Source organism: Durio zibethinus, chromosome 15 (assembly GCF_047325235.1).
Source record: "Durio zibethinus cultivar Kanyao isolate XHJ-2024 chromosome 15, ASM4732523v1, whole genome shotgun sequence".
In the NCBI taxonomy this organism is placed as follows: Eukaryota; Viridiplantae; Streptophyta; class Magnoliopsida; order Malvales; family Malvaceae; genus Durio; species Durio zibethinus.
In genome coordinates, this window is record NC_143176.1 from 8,876,383 (window position 1) to 8,895,822 (window position 19,440).

The window sequence follows — 19,440 nt, forward strand, 5'->3', positions numbered from 1 at the left end:
AAATTTTTTTTTTTATTAATTTTAACCATAGTACAATTATCCTTTTAAAAAAAAAAAAAAACTTTCATTTCATTTCCTTTTCTTTATTTATGTGTATTCAAACTAGCATTAAGGAACATATAAGGGGAATTTATATTTTGGAGACGGGATGAGAATGAAAAATTAGAGTGTTCGTTCGATTAATTTTTAATTGAATTATTTAAAATTAAATTAAATTAAATTATTTTTATTAATTGAATCAAATTTATTAATTTAAAAAATTTAATTCGATTAATTTTTAAATTAATTGAATAATAAAATAAATATGACTTAAATTATATTTTAAGATTTTAATTTTTCATATTTAAATAAACTAAATAAAATTATTTATCAAAATATTCAAATAATAAAATATTAAATAAAAAACTCTAATAAGTATAAAATGAATCAGCGTACTTATGTATTTTATTTTTATTTTTAGGGATTTAATATTTTAATTAAAATTTCAGTTAATTTAATTATTGAATGAAATTAGCCAAAAAAAATCTTCAAAATTTTTTTTAATATTCAATTTAAATTAATTTGATAACTAATCAATTAAGTAAATTAATTCCATTCAGTCTGTTGATTTGATTAATATAGAAATATAAACACCCTTATGAGAAACATAACCCCTGCCTTGCTCCTTACATATTGAAGAATGTTTATTTATAGCAAATATATTTTTATATTATAAAATTTTATTTAGGGTTTAATTTTTTTTCAAGACAGATAGAGAGAGTTACACAGCAACAGGCAGTCGGCCACAAAGTATAGCCAGGATATTACCAAAAAAATCAACCAAATTTTCAGCAAGCGATTCACAACCAGACACACAAGACTAGTTTCAAAGAATAACCAAGAATCAACACAGAGCAAAAAAGCAACACAAAACATAAACATTTAACAGCAATGATCAACGCAACTTTTCAGTTCGGGTCTCCATTTTGTTAGAATTGGGGTTGTCTTTCTGGGTCTTAAGCTTTTGAAAGGGGAAAACATTGTTAGGTTTTGTATTGTTGAAAACAGTGTTGGGATTTTCAAATATTTGTTCTTAGATTTAGGATTGTTGGTGAGGATTTAAAGGGATAGATTTGACATAGAGGTAAGGGGGGAAGCAAGAAATCTTTTGGTTATTTTGGAAAATTTTCAGCCGTGGTCACGAACGGCAGTAGCAACAGACTCTCGCCGAATTCTGGGAAGGGTTACCGGTTTCTGAGTTAGACTTGCCGGTGTTCTCGAGAGTTTGAATAAGAAGAAAGAAGGGGGGGAGGGGACAGGTTTCTAGAGAGAGAATTTTGAATTTGAAAAAACAGTGTTGAAAATAGGGACGGCGAACTAATCCGTCCCCGACAAGTTTCAGCCCGACTCGACTCTACGGAATCGATTTTTTCTTTTAAAATTTAAATATCGGATCGGAGTCGAATCGGGTAAAATAAAAAAATAATCGGGATCGGATCGAGATCGAGTTTATCTAAAATTCGATTCAATCCGATATTATATAAAAAATTATTTTTTAATTAATTATTTAATTTTTTATTATATATATATTTATATAATAATATTTTTAAATATTTATACTTAAAAAATAATATTTTATATTAAAAAATAATATTTTATTAATTTCGAGTCAGGTCAGATCGGATACGATTTACATGATATCGGATTCGAATATAAAAAATTAAAAAAATTTTCAAGTAAGATCGAGTTCAGATTTAATAAAGATTAAATCGGGTCGAATTCGGGACGAGCAAAACCCGCTCCGAATCCAACCCGATGCCAACCCTAGTTTAAAATCATGTATTTTGTAGAATGGCTTAAATATTGTCGTTTTAGTGCCTCAAAGAGGCTTTGACTCTTTAAAAAATATATATTTACATTATATTTTATATAAAAATTATATATAAAAATGTATATTAATATAAAATATAAAATATATTTTTTAATTTTATTAAATTTAAATATAATTATTATTAAAATTTTAAATTATATTATTTTTATATTTTACATTTATATTATATCATTATATTATATTTTAATTATAAAATATACACGTAATCAATCACACAACAAACGAATTTAGTTAACATGACAGATGGATTAAAAGGTTATATATGATTTGTACATTTTATTTATTCATGCACTAATTTATATAATTTTTTAAAAAATTTAAGTACCAAAATCATAATTCACTCTAATTATAACTAGAGGAAAATTAGGTTGTTCACCAGAGTTGTGGGCATATTGCTCTTTTGAGAAATTTATGGTTTTTTTTTGTTTTTTAATTTAAAATTTTGAGGGATAAACACGCGGAGAGAGGGATGGAATGGAGCAATGGAGGAGGCAAAAAATAGTTGAGGGAAAGACCAGGAGTACAAGAGTAGAGGTTGAATTTATGCCAGACAAAATTAAAGTTTTAGGTTTAAAATTGTATTCAAATCTCTTAATTAAGTTTTTTTTTTTTTCTAAAAAAATTTTGTTTTCGAAAATTGATTTAAAATTCAATACATAAGTTAACCAATTGACACCATTAATTTAATCTGGCAAAGAAAATAGGAGTGATTTACATGTTTATAAGCTCGTGCTAATTTTTTTACAAAAGCTATTTAAGTATTTTAGTTATTATTAAAAGATAAAAGGAGTGATTTACTTTACTCTAAAAAATAATTTATTTGCACCCATGTAAAACTAAACTTATTTATTTATAAGATTATTGAGTTAAAAATAATAAAATAAATACTATGCTTTCAATATCATGTTTTACATTTGTGTAAAACAACCTTATATAATTAAGTTAAATAATTATTTTACCTTATTTTGATAAATAATATAATTTTTTTTTATTTTGTGGCCAATTTTTTTTCCTGGTAAGATGCAAATTTATAATTTTTTTATGCATAATTTAAATTTATTGTTAATCTTTCAACGAGTGCAATTATAACATTAATTACACTTCTAATTTTTAAATAAATTTGATTAAATTGTAATTGTTGGTAGACATTTTAGAAAATAGTTAGATTAAAACAAGGCAACTATTTAATTAAAATAAGTTTCAAATAATATTTTTTGATTGTTTGATATTTAAATCGATTTAAGTTGTTTAATAGATAGTATGATATATTCGAATCCTTTTATCTGTTTATAAATACAAAATATGTAAAATTTTATATTTATAGAAGGACTTTAATTTTAACAAATAATTTTTATTTATTATTAATGAAGAGTCAATTTAAATTTTAATCTTATTTATTTTATATATTAACAAAAATTTTAAATAATTAAATCTTTTAACAAATTCAAATATTTCACAAATAATACATATTTAATTAGATATAAATTCAAATAATAATACTTAATTTAAACAAATTTAAATATCATAAAAATTAAACGAATTTAAATATAAATATACCAGTTGTCATTCATAATTTTTTTACTTTGCTATTAATATAAGATCTTATCGTCAAATCTACTTTATGTAAATCCACATCTTATTGACAAATAATTCAATTTTGATGCAAAAAGGTCAACTCTCTTTTTCAGTAGTAAACGTTCGCTATTTCATTAAGGAAAAACAAAACGCAGTGCGCGAGCCTTTCGCAATCAAAATGGACAGAAAATTTTGGATTCTTGCTCCATGAAGTCTTTCCACCTTTATCCAAACCCCACGGCGACTGCATTCTATTTTCTACTTGAAGAGTCGTTCAGTCATCGCCCCTTACTAATCAAGAGCATTTTTTAAAATCACACGCAACCAACTCGTAGCATCGGGTGATATATTTCATTTACATATTTGTATATGTAATTATGACATTGTTAAAAAAAATTAATAAATAGGTATTTAGACATAAGAGAGAAATTATAAAATATATTACAATAGTATTTGATATGAATTGATTACTTAAAAATTATGAAAATTTATATATGATAATTAGATAATTATGTTTGGTAAGCATATTAAAATCCTACACGATTATAATCTTGGATCATTGAGAGTTGAGAGTAATCAAATCACTATTTTATATGATGATGTAATTTTCATTCAAAAAAAAAAAAAAATTTATCATCGAGATGAAGTAATATTTAAAATTAATAATTGTCAACATCACTAATTTAATATGTTAATTAAAAATTTATTTCATTTTAAAATTGTAACTATTTTATGTTATAAATTTTTATATTTTAAAACTAATATTCACTGTGATAAGTGCAAAAATAATTTGTGTTTTATTATGAATTTGATAGATTAGTTTTGTTTTGTAATTCAAATATTTTTTCATTATTTATATCATAAAAATTAATTTACCTATCAATAAATATATTATTAATTTAATAATTTTATTATATTTTATTACAAAACAAATAAAATATTATTAATATTTTACAAATTATTATCTTTAAACAAAATTAAAATCATTAACTTGTGTAATGATTATAATATGTAAGGTTATTTTTATACTTTTAAACAAAATAATATTTGATTTTTAATAATATCAAATACATTGATTTTTAATTCTTAAGAATTAATAATTGTTAATCAAACAAAGCGATTTTAAATTACGGATGATAAGATCACTATACTAAAAAGATCACTTCAGTGATTACATTACCATGGTGATTTCATACAAACGCTACTTATAAGTTTAGTTTTTTAACTTCACAAATGAAATTAACGGGGTAATATATGTCTCTTCAATATATTTAAAAGAATAAAAAAATTAATTAAAATAAGAAGTGGGACATGTTTTATCATGTTAACTTTACTTGTGGAGTTAAAAAAAACTCCACTAACAGTTATCAAATAATTTCACTTAAATTATTGTAGTCATTATGTAGATCAAAGTTTGTCAAGCCTAATTGCCTAATCAACGAGGGCAAACACAACACTTGCCAAGTCAATACACATTCGATAACCATTTCATTACTAAAAAAGATCAACACCCAAACTCTTTGCCACCATAAGAGCTTGTTTCTGAGTTGTTCACCTATTAGGACTTCTTTGTCTATAAAGATAGCTTGCCTAGCTTGCCTAACTACCTTCACTAATGTCCCATCAATGCATCAATTCAGCTTGAAGCTTGGCACCAATAATTTTTATCCTCTGAAAGCCCAACTCAGCTACAAATTTCATAGCCTCGACTGTCACTAGTGCCTTAATTGTAACCAGATCCTTACAATTTCTTATTTGTTTACAAATGGTGCCCAACATTTCTTTAGTATGGTTTCTAGCCACTACACCTACTTTTCAAAAGCCTTCTTTTATGTCAAGTGTATCATCAAAATTCAACTTTATGACGTTTTCTACGAGTACTTGCCATATTCTTCTAGGTATTCCCTTGCAAATTTGGTTGTATCCTGATATTTCCAATGCTTGTTGTTTATTAATGCCTCGTTTTTGCTATTCCATATTACCTATGAAAATATTAGGATCCTTACCACCTTTGTTGTATCTGTGCTCTTAACCATTGATAGCATCCACTCTCTTTCGTTTTGCCAATGTTGCCTTTTTATAATTTCGTTCAACATGTTTCTCTCCATAGCGTAGTCATATGCGGGCATGCTATGATTGTATGCAAAATCATTTCTTTTCCCTAGTTGCATATAAAAAATAGCATAAAATCTAATTTTTTCTCTTTGTTATATTAGTGTACACCAGAGAATCTCATGGCACATTCTCCATGCAAAGACTTATATTTTGTTTGAGAGGTTGGTCTTCTTTAGTTTACCTTATAGTTGCAATCCATGTTTCATGTAAGCTTCACTTATAGGTTTATAGCTTGCATGAGTTGCTTGCTCGTATGATATTAGGATTCAATAACTACTTTTGACATTGTATTTACCATCTTTAGTATAGTGCCATATTAGTTCATCCTGGGTATCAACATTGCTAAGTGGTATTGTTATGATGTTCGCAATCTTATTTGTTTGGAAAAAGCTTTCTAGTTTGTCAACATCCCACTGTTTGATGCCTTTATCAATCAAATTGCTTACATAGGTTTTCACCAGGTTGGCACTTTTTTTTGGAATTAGGGTGAAGCTGCCTTCTATTGGTATATCCTGGATCATTCTAAACTCTAGTCTTAACCCTATTTCCTATTCTTCATTATACTTTACGGCTGAGTAGCTCTCTCTTTATATAGATAGTTCTTCATATATAGGACGGGGTCCTTCCCTCCTACTCTTACTTCTAAAAATAAGGTATTAGGAAAATATTTTCCTTTAAATAACTTATACATTAATGATGATATATTATGCAATAGGTGCCAACCCTGGATGGTTAATAAAGCATTGTTGAACTATTCCATATCCTTAAAACCCATGGCATTAAACCATTTTCCTCTACATAATGTCCGCCATGAAAGTTAGTGAATTTTTTCCCATCTTTGGCTTGTCGCCACCAATACTTGCTCATTATCATATTTAGTTCATGGCATAGCCTTTTTGGAAACATGAAGCATGACATTGCATATGATGACATTGACTGTAACACTGTTTTAATGAAAACTTCCTTGCCTCTATTGGATTTCCATTTTTAGTTCTAGCTCTATACCTTTTGCCTCATTTGTGGTGCCTGAAGCAATAAACATAATAATGCAAAAATAATACATCGCAATAAACCTATAGTAATAGATAACAATCAACAATCAACAACGTGAAAAAAATAAAGCACACCAAGATTTACATAAAAAATCTTCTATTGTAGAAGAAAAAAATCATGGACCACCAAAAAAAATTTTACTATCAAATAATAGATATACAAAGTTCTTTTCAAGCTAAAACTAGAGATAATTAACAATTAGAGAGACAATTGGAGAAATCTCACCAAATAGGTGACTCAACAAATACACTTTAGATTGATTTCTAGAGAGCTTCAAATTCGATTTTCATCGTTCAGAATGTAGAACTCTAAATCATAAACCTGTTGATAAAATTTTAGCTCAATCGAACCATGAATCGACTTTCGTTCAATCAACTCTCCATTCTCTTTTTTTTTTCTATTTTTTTTCTTTTTGATTTTTGGTGCCACGTTGTTTTTCACCTTAAAATAGTCGTCACCTCTTTTTATTACGTAGTTAGGACTCTATATGAAAAGAAAGACCAAGGCCTATGACCTTTGATTGGTCCAAACCCAATTGCATGGGGCTGGACTTTACTTTTCTAACAATCTCTCCCTTCAGTCCCATTAGGAGAAACTTCATCACCATAGCAGTTTTATTTAGAATTTACCTTGACCAAAAGACCTATTTCGATCAAGTTATTACAGAGCTCAAGCTTTTCTTTGAGAAGTATCTTAGTTAACATATCTATTATATTCTCATCAATATGAACTTTCTTCATCAACATCTATTGTTTCTCAATCATTGAATGTAACCAGTGACATCTAATATCAATATGCTTCATTCTAGCATGGTACATGCATTTTTGCTCAAATCTAAAGCACTCTGGCTATCATAAAACACCATATACTCTCTCTAATTCAATCTCAATTTAAGAAGAAAATGTTTCATCCAAAACATTTCTTTACTTGCTTTTGGTTATTGCAATATATTTAGCCTCTATAGTTGACAAAGCAACACACTTCTACAATTTAGATTGCCAAAACATTGCTCCTTATGCAAAAATGAACAAATACCTTAAAGTAGATTTTCTACTAACAAGATTACTTGCCATATCAATATCAGTAAACCCTTCTAGAACTGGTTATAAAACTTCATAACTCAGGTATATTTTTGAAGTGCCCCTCAAATATTTGAAAATTCATTTCATTGCTTTCCAGTGAACCTTTTTCAGATTATAAAAAAATATGCTCACTACATCAATTATATGAGTAATGTCAGGCCATGTGCAAATTATAAGATACATCAAAGAATCGACTACAGAAGAATAAAAAATACTAAACATAGCTAGTTGCTCTTCCTTAATCACCAAATAAGATTTCTTACTCAAATGAAAATGGTTGGTAAATGGACTGCTAACTGATTTAACATATTGCATATTGAATCTACTAAGTATCCATTCAATATACTTTTACTGTGACAACCATAGCTTTCTAGCTTTTCTATCCCAAATAATATCCATACTGAGAATCCTTTATGTCAAAAGACTTAGATAATTATTCTTTCAACCTGCGAACTATACTAACATCTTGTCCCACAATCAACATATCATCAACATATAATAAGAGAATAATGAAGTTACTACCAAAAATTTTTTTGATATACACATAAGGATTAGCTGCCATTCTTTTATAGTTGTGGCTCACCATAAAATAATCAAAATTTTTGTACCACAATTGCGAAGCTTGTTTCAAGCTATACAAGCTTTTCTTCAGTTTCCAAATGAAGTGCTCTTTCTTTTTAACTTTAAAACCCTTACGTTGATCCATATAAATATCCTCTTGCAAGTCACCATGCAAGAATATGATCTTTAGATTAAGTTGCTTAAGCTCAAGATTTAAACTAGCTGCTAATCTTAATACCACTCAAATAAAACTCATCTTTACAATTAAATAGAAGATCTCATCAAAATTGATGCTTGGTTTTTAAGAAAAATCTTTTATCATTAATCGAGTTTCGTACCTCACTAGCTTGTCACCATCAATTTTCAACTTGAACACCAATTTATTTTTCAATGGCCTCCTCATTTCGAAAGTTTAACAAGATCATATGTAACATTTTTATTTGTAATAACTTCATCTTTTCTTTCATCGTTTTAACTAATGCTCTCTATCCAAAGTAGTCTGCACATTTTAGAAATTTTTTGGCCCCTTTTATTGGTAACTAAAATAAAATTTAAACTTGGATACTTGGTAGATGACCTATGCTCTCTAGTAGATCTCTTAGGCTAAGACTCTATACCACATGATGTTGAAGGTAGCTCTTTTTACTCAACACTCTCTAGTGGAAAGGATTGTTCACTTTGCTAAATATTAATTACATCTGGCTCATCACTAATTATGGCTGGCTCATCCATATCTCCAAGTTCTATTTCTTGCTCATTTTCACTATTTGTAGGTCTTTTCTGTGGAACCCTCATTGATATTAAAACATTACACTCAACAGTAACTCATGTAGTCTTTTCAATTTTTTCAAAATCTGTTATGGTTTCATTTTCATGAAAGATCACATCTCTACTTTTGATTATCTTTTTCTTTACTGGATCTCATACCCTATAGCCAAATTTCTCATCACCATATCTTATAAACACACACTATATGGTTTTACTGTTAAATTTTGACCTCTATTTTTTTGGCACATGCATGAATGCTTTACACCAAAAAACTTTCAAGTGAGAGTATGGAGCATCTTTTTCTGTCCATACTCTTTTTGGAATGTCAAAGGCCAAAGAAACTGATGGTGATCTGTTAAGCAAATAACAAGTTGTGTTGACTGTTTCATTCTAGAATGACTTTGGTAATTTTGCTATCCTTAACATATATCTCACTTTTTTCATAATGGGGCGATTCATCATTTTAGCTATACCATTATGCTATAGTGTTCCAAGTTCTATCATCTCATGTCTGATACCATACTTTAAATAGTACTCTTTAAAGTCTTTGAATGTGTATTCTCCATCATTATCAGTCCGAATACACTTTAAAGACAACTTTATCATCCTTTCCACCATGGCAAAAAGTTTTTGAAAATATTGCAATACCTGACTTTTATTTTTCAATATATACACTCATGTTTTATGTAAAACATTATCAATAAAAGTAACAAAATACTTGCTGTCACTCAATGACTCAACTTCAATAAGATCACATACGTCAGAATAAATCAATTCCAATTTATTTTTTTCTCTAAGAACTCTTACGAAAAAAAAATTCTATGATGATTACTAAACGAACAATGATCACATAAATCGAGAGACTACCTTTGGTTAAAAGAATGAGAGATTACTTTATCAAAACCTATAACTCTTTTTTACTCATGTATGCTAGCCTTTTATGCCACAAGTTTGTTAAAACATCATCTTCAACAGTATTTATCTGGTTATCATTCAATTGTATCCATATCTTATATATTATGCAGCATATTTTTTCTCTTTTAACTACTATAGATCTTTTAAGAAGCTTTCACTGCCCATTTTTTGTCGACTCTCATATCTTTCATTATCAAAGATATTAATAGCAAGCAAGTTTATTCTCATATCTAAAATGTGTCTAATATTCCTTAAAGTCAACCTGCATCTTGTACTAGTTTGTACAATAATATCATCAATTCTAATAATTTATAACACACTCTTATTTCCTATCTTAGTGTAACCAAAGTCTTTTGCTTTGTAAGTTGAATTAACTCTCTCAGGAACATAATAACATGCCACTTTTGTATCAACTATCCATTAAATGCCAGGATCACCAATATGATTACAGTCATCATTTGCATAAATCAAAGTAATTGAATCATTGTCTAAATTTATTGCTACAATATTGCCATCATATGAACTTTTCCCTTTTTTATCTTTTGCTCTTATTTTAAGATTTTACAATATCGTTTTATATGACCTACTTTACCACAATGAAAGCATTTCACTTTATTTTTAGACATGGATCTATGTTTAAACTTACTATGACCTTTTAAGTTTTGACCTTTGTCGGTGTTTCTACCCTTGTTCTCTATGATCAGAGCTTGATTTCCAAGATCTGAATCTTTTCGCCTTACTTTTTCATTAAGTATACTATCATTTACTATCTCTAATGTCACCTTATAATCAAAAACTAAATTAAAAATAGTCACAACTAAAGTATGTATTTTAACCGTCTAGTAATGAATCCAAAAGAAATAATGCTTTTATTTCATTATCCATCTTAAGCTTCATAGTAGTCATCCGATTAAATATATCTTGAAAATCACTCAAATGCTCTATAATCAATATCTATCCTTGTACTGTAAAGTTACAAGCTTTTTAACAAGTATAGCTTTATTCATACATATTTTTCTCTTATACAATACTACCAATTTTTCTTAAATAGTGTGGGTATTTGTCTATTGCACTATAGAGTGGAATACACTGATATCATCCTATTTTTTAATTATAGCTAGTATTTTTTTGCCTAACTTTTTTCAGCTTGCATTTTTCATATCTACTGATTTAGCCAAATCACCTAATACCGACTCATATAAATCTTTGCAATATAAATATCTTTCATCATAAGCTTTTAAATTGAATAATTTGATGCTATCAATTTTATCATGAAACCTATATCACTTTCCATGATCTTAAACAAAATTTACTTCTGTCTTAGGCTGCTTCTGTATCGATGTCTCAAAAGAACCCTTCTTTGATATCACTTGTTGGGCCTGAAGCAACAAACACAATAACACAGAAGCAATATATCGTAATAAACCTAAAATAGTAGACAATGATCAATAATCAACAACATAAGAAAAATAAAGTACACTAAGATTTACATGAAAAACCTTTTAGTGTAAAAAAAAAACTATGAACAATTAGAAAAAACTCCATTATCAAATAATGGATATACAAAGTTCTTCTTTAGCTAAAACTAGAGCTAATCAATAACTAGATAGGCAATTAGAGAAATCTTACCAAATAAATGACTCAACAAATACATTCTGAATTTATTTTTAGAGAGCTTTACACTTGATCTTCACCGTTCAGAATGTAGAACTCTGAATCATAAACCTACTAACAAAATTTTAGCTCAATCGGACTATGGATCGATTTTTGTTTAACCAACTCTCCCTTCTCTATTTTTTTTTCTATTTTTTTGGCTTCTTTTTCCTCTTTTTTTTTTCTTTTTGGTTTTCAATGCCAACTTGTTTTTCACCTTAAAACAACTCCTACCTTTTTTATTAAGTAGCTAGAGCTTTATGTAAAAAGAAAGACCAAGACCTATAGCCTTTGATTGGTCCAAACCTAATTACATGAGGCTGGACCCCACTTTCCTAACATTATCATGTCAGCAATTCCTTTAAATGCTTTTTTCTTCCCTTTCTTACTTATCATTAAAAGTCTAAGGTACTTTTCTAAGCTATTTATGACTAGTATTCCAAACATGCTCTTAACAATTTCTTACTTCTCACTGCTAGTATTATTGCTAAAAACAATCCTGATTTATCATAATTGATTTTTTGCCCAGAATTTTTTTCATAAATCTTTATTAGGCATCTCACCTTTTTGCACTTTGTCTAATTTGCTTTTATGAATAGCAGCAAACTATCATTTGCAAGGAAAAGGTAAGTGATCCTAGGCCCATTCACATTAGTTCAAACTTCGTATAATACCCCTTCTATCTGAGACTTGGCCAAAAGTGCTGACAGACCTTTTGTACATTTTAAGAATAAATATGGTGATAAAAGGTCCCCATATGAAAGGCCCTTTTTATAGAAATATTGTATCTGTCACACAGCCATTAATAACCACATTATACTTAACAGTTTTGACATAATTCATTACAATCAATATCCACTTTTTGCTAAAACCTAGTTTTCTCATAACAACTTCAATGACAACCCATTTTACCTTATCATATGCTTTGCTCATATCCAGTCTAACGGTCCTTCATATCTCATTTGCCTTTCTTTTATGCCTTAAAGCATGCAATAGCTCATATGCTACAATGACATTATTTGTAATTAACCTATTGGGGACAAAAGTGATTTGGTTCTCACTAACGCAGGAAAGAACACATGTTTCTACTTGCTAGCAATAGCTTTAGCAATAATCTTTTATAAAATGTTGCATAGACTAATAGCTTGAAACTAAGTCATTTTTTTCGGATTAGACATCTTAGAAATAAGCACTTTATAGGTATCATTAATCTCGTCCAACCAACCTTCCTCATTTAACACCGATAAACAAATCCCAATAACATCTGAACCTATAATGTGTCAAAATTTATGAAAAAACAAGACAAGCATACCGTCTGGTCCAGATGCCTTAGTTAGATGGATTTGTTTTGCAACTTCATGTATCTCCTTGGGTGTAAAGTTTGACAATAGGAAGTTGATCACCTTATTCGTTACTCTCGGGTTTTTGATATAAAGTTTTACTTCTCATTTGTCAATCAAACAAATGCAAAGTAGAACTAGATACAAATATAAATATAGATATAGATAAAGATATAGATAAATCATAAATAGATTTGTCAATTTAAAATATGATATTGTGACATAATATGAAAATGATATAAAAAATACCAAAACATTTAAAATTTTAGTTAAAACTATATGGGTTTGATAAAATAAAAAAAATATGTTTTATATTTAATGTAGTAATACAAATTATGTGTATCAATTTTTTATATTTTACATATATTTAACACAAAATCAATGGCGTAGCCATATATAAACCAAAAGGGGCCATGCCCCACCTTTTTAATTCTAAGTGTTTCTTTTAAAAAATAAAAATAGCCTTAAAAAAATAAAAAGTTATTCTTTGTAAGTATTACTATTTAGAACCTTGAGATTTTAGGTTCAGCTTTTATTATATGTGGATTTATTTCAATTTTATGTTAAATTTATCTAGTTATACTTTAATTTATTGATTAATTAATTAATTTGATTATTTAGTTATGTAATACTTCATTATGATTATAATTTATACTTGTAATTTCAAAAAAAAATCTTTTAAGACAAAAAAAAATTCAACTCTCAAATTCCAATTAATTTGTAAAAAGTATTAATATTTATAGTTAATTAATTCTCTTTAAAAAATTAAAAAAATAAATGCTTTTGTTAAATATGATACACATTAAAAAGTCAAAACTATTCAAAGAAATTTAACAAAAAAAAAGAAAGGTGAGATTAATAGAACAAAAAGATATATAAATCTTAGTCCTGAACTTAACACTAAGTTTTATCCCCTAAAAGTTTGAACCCAGCACCAAATTACTATAGTTATTATAAAACAAGGTATATTTTTATATATTTAGAGAGTCAATTATAATGATGATGCAAAAGGTGATTAAACTTCTTCTATGATAAAACCATTGCATTTTTATCATTTGATTTTCAAGTTATTAATAGTAAATTATAAATTCTTTTTAATTTTAATTTTGAAAAAATTATCAATACTTATTGAGAAAAAAAATTTAATCTTACTTTTTACATTGAAAGAACATTTACTAAAACTTTCGACTATAATGAACTTTTTGTTACGAAAAATTGTCGTGCACAATTTTAAATAAAATTATTTAAGTTTTTTTTATATTTAATAATTATATATATTTTTTATTTCATTACTTAATTTTTTATGTATCTTATTTATGATTACATTATGAAATACTATATTTCATTTAAAATTTTTATAATTTTTAATAAAATAATATATTATATGTTGAAAAATTTTAAATTATAATCATTATTTAGTTTAACCTTTCCTAATTTGAAATTCTTGATTCACCACTACATAATATAAATATATATATATAATATAAATATATTTTAAGAAATAGTTAGTTCAATTGCTTAAGGTTCATTTTCTTTAATGAAGAGGTCTTAAGTTTGAGTTTTGTCGATGACTATTTATTTAAGTCATCTCAAATGTAAAATTTGTAGTCACTTATTTTAAATTATCAAATATGATACATTTTATCTTGATTTAAAAAATTGAACAACTTATTTATCTTTGATTTTTTTTTTTTACCAAAAAAAATATAATACAAATACATGGTACATGAGTTGTAATCATAACCATAAGGCTACTTTTCCACTCGTCAGATGGGTCATTGGATTGACTGATTCCATCATTATATGCCAAAAAAAAAAAGTTGAAATTATTTTAGAAACAAAAATTAAAGCCAATTTGGTTGACTTGTTCAACCTAGACCTATCAAAATGTTGAAATTAAAAAGTAACAAAAAATAAAGCTAATTGGATTGACTCGTTCAACCTGTATCCATAAAAACGTTGAAATTATTTTGGTAACAAAAAGTAAACCTAAATATATGAATAGAAATTATAATGAGAAAAGAATAAAGAGGCAATAAATAAATAGAAAAGTATTCAAAATTTCATTTTTCATTTTTTTTAAAAATCAAAGTGCGGATAAGACTTTTTTCTCGGGTGTTGTTTTTATCCTAAAACTTTTGTGACCCTTATTTCTTTTTCTTTTAAAACAATATATTTTTTAGTATTGATTTGCTATATTTAAAATTTTATTTTTTAAATACTTTTAACAAGAATTGAATTTTCATTAACAAAGAAGAACTCCTGTTTATTAATTGGACTAACCTTTGTGGATGTGGAGGGTTTAGATCACTTGATATTTGAAAATAAAGTAATTCAACAAGTTTTCTTTAAAAAAAAAAAAAGGGTTTTTGATTCCAAAATTTCCACAGCAAATTCTTATCGTCCGAAATAGACATAATTGACCAGTGTGTCAAACTCTCAAAACAGTTGCTTCAAACAAGATTGATTAGGGTAGCCAGAGGAGGAGGATATTTCCTATATAAAACGCCCAAAGCAGTTACCAAGTGGGAGCAACAAAAAAACCTTCTTTTTATATCCAATTAATCCTTAGATCTGCAAAATAAATAGAAAAAGAGAGAAAGAAAGAAGAGATTATTGAGAGAGATCAAAATCAAATGGGTTGCAGTTTCTCCAGCAGATCATTGTCCAGAGTCCAGAATAGTATCCGAGTGGTTCACCTCAATGGCTTTGTGGAAGATTTTGAGTACCCAGTTTCGGTTAGTCAAGTCACTGGCAGGCTAGCAAAACAATTCCTGTGCACTCCAACTCAACTCATTTCCAACTGTTCCAAGGGTCTTCAACCTGATACCATCCTGGAACCGGGCCATATTTATTTTCTTCTACCTTACTCTACACTACAACCTGATGTTTCTCCTACGGACTTGGCATCTATAGCAAGAAAGCTCACTGCAAAAGCTAAGTCAACAAAGTGTCAGCCTAAGTCAACAAGTCAGTCTGGGTCGAGCTCACTTTGGAACTCACCGGCTAGGAGTCCAAACCGGTTACGGGAACAGGACCCAGGGCTGCTGATGTCTTGTGGGTCACAAAGGTTCTCCCGTGTGCGGGCATGGAAACCAGTCTTGGACCCCATTAGAGAAAAGTCATTTAATCGGCGAAGTGAATCGGATTTGCAGGAAACTTAGTTCAAAGGCAATTGTAAAGTAGCTAAAAGTAGTTAGTCATGTATTGTGGTATTTAAAGATGATATATTGACAAGCTTTGTTGAATTTGAATGGATTGAGTATGTATTCCTCCTTCTCCAATTCACTTATGGAATTTATGTGATTTCTAGTCATCATCTTTCAATTCTGTTTACCCTTGACTCTATAGATGTCAAGTAGACTAAAGTACAAGTACGTTGGAAATCTTGCAGTTTTCTAGAAGTTAGAAGTCTTTAATTTCCAAATTTTAAGTAAATTATGTAAGTCGGTATAATTTCTTTCTACTTTCATATCCATCTCTAGTCTTAAAACATGATTTTTACACTTTTTTTTATCAAATACCAACCAATAGCTTATGGTTGAAATTAACATTATATTATGATTTATGGTTTAAAGTTTAGGGTTTGTGATTAAAAAATTATCACTTGTTTTTTTTAATTAAATTTTTTATTATATTTTAAGGGTAAGTATTATCTTGCTAGTTTTATTTATGAAATCTAAAAATTTAAATAAATAAATTAATTTCTTATACGTATTATATACATAAAAATTTTCGTCAATATTTTAATAACATATGGATAGTTGAATTTGTAACAAATTCAAAAAATCACACATCAAAGGAATATAATTTTTAAAGTCATAAATAAAGATGAAAATTAGAAAAAATTACAAACCAACACTACAGCAAAATGGCGTATTAGCGGCAATTTTGTAGCGACCTTTCACTTACAAACGCCGCTAGTTTTCATATTTTTACAAAACTTCAGGCGTTTATTATCCAAACGTTACTAAATATTCAAATAGCGACATTGTTACTTATAAACGCCACTAAAAACTTGATATTAGAGGCGTTTCTCAACTAAATCGCCTTGAATATTTTTTATTAAAAGTTTCGGTGAATAGTTAAGGCATATTTTTGGCATATAATTACAATGAAGCAATGAAGTATTTGATAATGGTAAATGAATTATATTGATCAATGACTATGTTATAAAATAAAGAAACGTAATAACATTGATCATTTGAAAAAATAAAATTATCAATTATTGCATTTCAAAGGTTTTAAATGCAATAATTGATCTTTCTAATTTGGTATATACAACAGAAACCTTACCCACTATTCTATTAACCTTTTTACAGAGGATTAACCTTGACCTATTGTTGCTTGAACTCTTAATCCTAAAACCCATCTAATAAACCCCAGGCCGCTTTGTTTCCATTGTCGCCACCATCATCCTCATTTGCTGTCGATTGAGGTAAAAATGTGATTTTTTTCCTTTATTTAGCTGTTCAATTAATTGCTCATATAATTATGCTTGTTATATTTTTCTTTTTGATTGATTAGATGGTGATTGTTTGGTTTTTTTTCATATGCTTGGTGATTGCTTGGTCGATTGATGTAAAAATGTGATTTTCATTGCTTGGTAATTGTTCATATAATTACAATGTAAAAGAATAAGGCTAATGATAGTGATACAATATATGTAAAAATAGTACTACGTTGGTTTTTCCTTCACTTTATATATTATAGGGCTAAATGGAAATGATACAATATATGTATAGTTTTTTATACTCCATATGTATTGTAGTTTTTGGCAGTTACCATTATTTTTATATTTTATTTTAGGCTAATATCATTCCATATTTAAATTTATATAGATTAGTTGATATTATGACTTTTGAATAACACATGTCATCATCTCTCGAACATAAAGAAAAACATTTACTTGACACATCTTCTTTAGAAAAAGAAAAGAAAGGGGACATGGTAAGTTGCTTGAAGTAATCAGGAAAAAAAATAAATGTTGACTTCAATGCGAATGGCCATCCTATGTTAAGTGGTGCAACGAAAATGGCTAGTCATATTTGTTGTTCGACAGACAATATCCATTAACTATGAAAGTTGGAAGAAGATTTTAAATGATTCAAATGACCATATATGGGATTCGGTTATGGTAAGTTATAATATTCATATAAAAAACTTATTGATCATATATATGTTTTGTTTATGGAATGCAAGTATGTTTGTTGTTGACATATCTTTCTTTAATATTTTATGAATGATTTGACATGTCGTCTAAGTATAAGAAGGTTGTGTTGTAATCTACTGAGTTGAAATTCAAAGACTTTAAAAGCAAATTGACAATACAATATATTTTACCCAATGCTAATAATGCTGAATTGTTGGCCCATCCCCCATCAACATATTCAAATGTTATCAGTGATGAAGAGTGAATGAAGTTTGTTTCAGCTTGTCTATCAAATGAATTCAACGTATGCATAGCAATCTTTTTTTATTTTTATGATACATTTTATGGTGACATCTTCATTATTGTGTTCTTGATTTTGTTATTTGCAAAAGATATAAAAAAAAAAACCTAAAAGAAAATATGGGCCCAAAATGTGTATCACTATTGAGCATTGAAAAAGGGTGTGCAAATGTAAAGCATGAAATTATAAGCATTTTTTACCATTTATTACACATGAGTTAAGATTACAATGAATTTGCCAACTTATTTGTTCATATGGTTTCAAGAAACATCCAGTTTCAACAATGGATGGGATGTCTGGTAAAAAGCTCATATTGCAAAATTTAGAACCTATGGCAATGAAGTAGCCAAATAAATGGCTAAAAAAATTGTAAGTTCATTTCGTAGTTATATCTTGTTTGCTAGTTGCCATTTATGCATCTTAATATATTGCATTTATTAATGTTTGCATGTTATGTTTTAAGACAATATTGCTTTGATATTCTCAGTCGGTAAATTTTCCACTGGTGATCCTGTAGATGTTATGACCGTAACTTTCAGTTGAAAAGATAAACTTGGTCATGTTAAAAGGGTTGGGAGCTTTGTTTTTCCATGAACTTATTTCAACTCTCAATCTAAACCTTGCACCTCTAAACTTGCTACTTTGATAGCCATAATAGAGTAGTAACAACAATAACTTGATGAGTAATAATAATGAATTGCTACATTTGAGGCACAATTGGCATCAATGTGAACTAACATGATTCTGGGTCAGTCTTTTACTGACATTCTAGGAAATGAGAGAGATAAAGTGTTTAAGTAAAACCCTTCTCCGATAACTATTGTTTTTGTGATTTTTTTAATTTTTGTTATTATATTGTTTATTAGATTATTGTTTTGATTTTATATAAAAATATTTTATTTTTTGTATGTAATAGGTCTTTCAGCCTCAGATAATCTTAGCTGCAGAATCTAGTATGCTTGCGCTATCCAATTATGCACATTAGTATTTACTGGGATGATCAATCATTACTATCGATGTCAAGGATGGACTATTTGATTATCCCTCAATATTGT

The 19,440-nt window shown here is 27.9% G+C and overlaps 1 protein-coding gene across 1 annotated transcript; it reads left to right on the forward strand.

The window, feature by feature from the left end:
- Nucleotides 1–15,295: 15,295 nt before the first annotated feature.
- On the forward strand, nucleotides 15,296–16,288 carry LOC149514656 (uncharacterized). The gene has a single exon (XM_089744288.1). The coding sequence runs from the start codon at nucleotides 15,569–15,571 to the stop codon at nucleotides 16,094–16,096; it is 528 nt and encodes a 175-aa protein (XP_089600414.1). The 5' UTR covers nucleotides 15,296–15,568; the 3' UTR covers nucleotides 16,097–16,288.
- The last annotated feature ends 3,152 nt before the right edge of the window (nucleotides 16,289–19,440 follow it).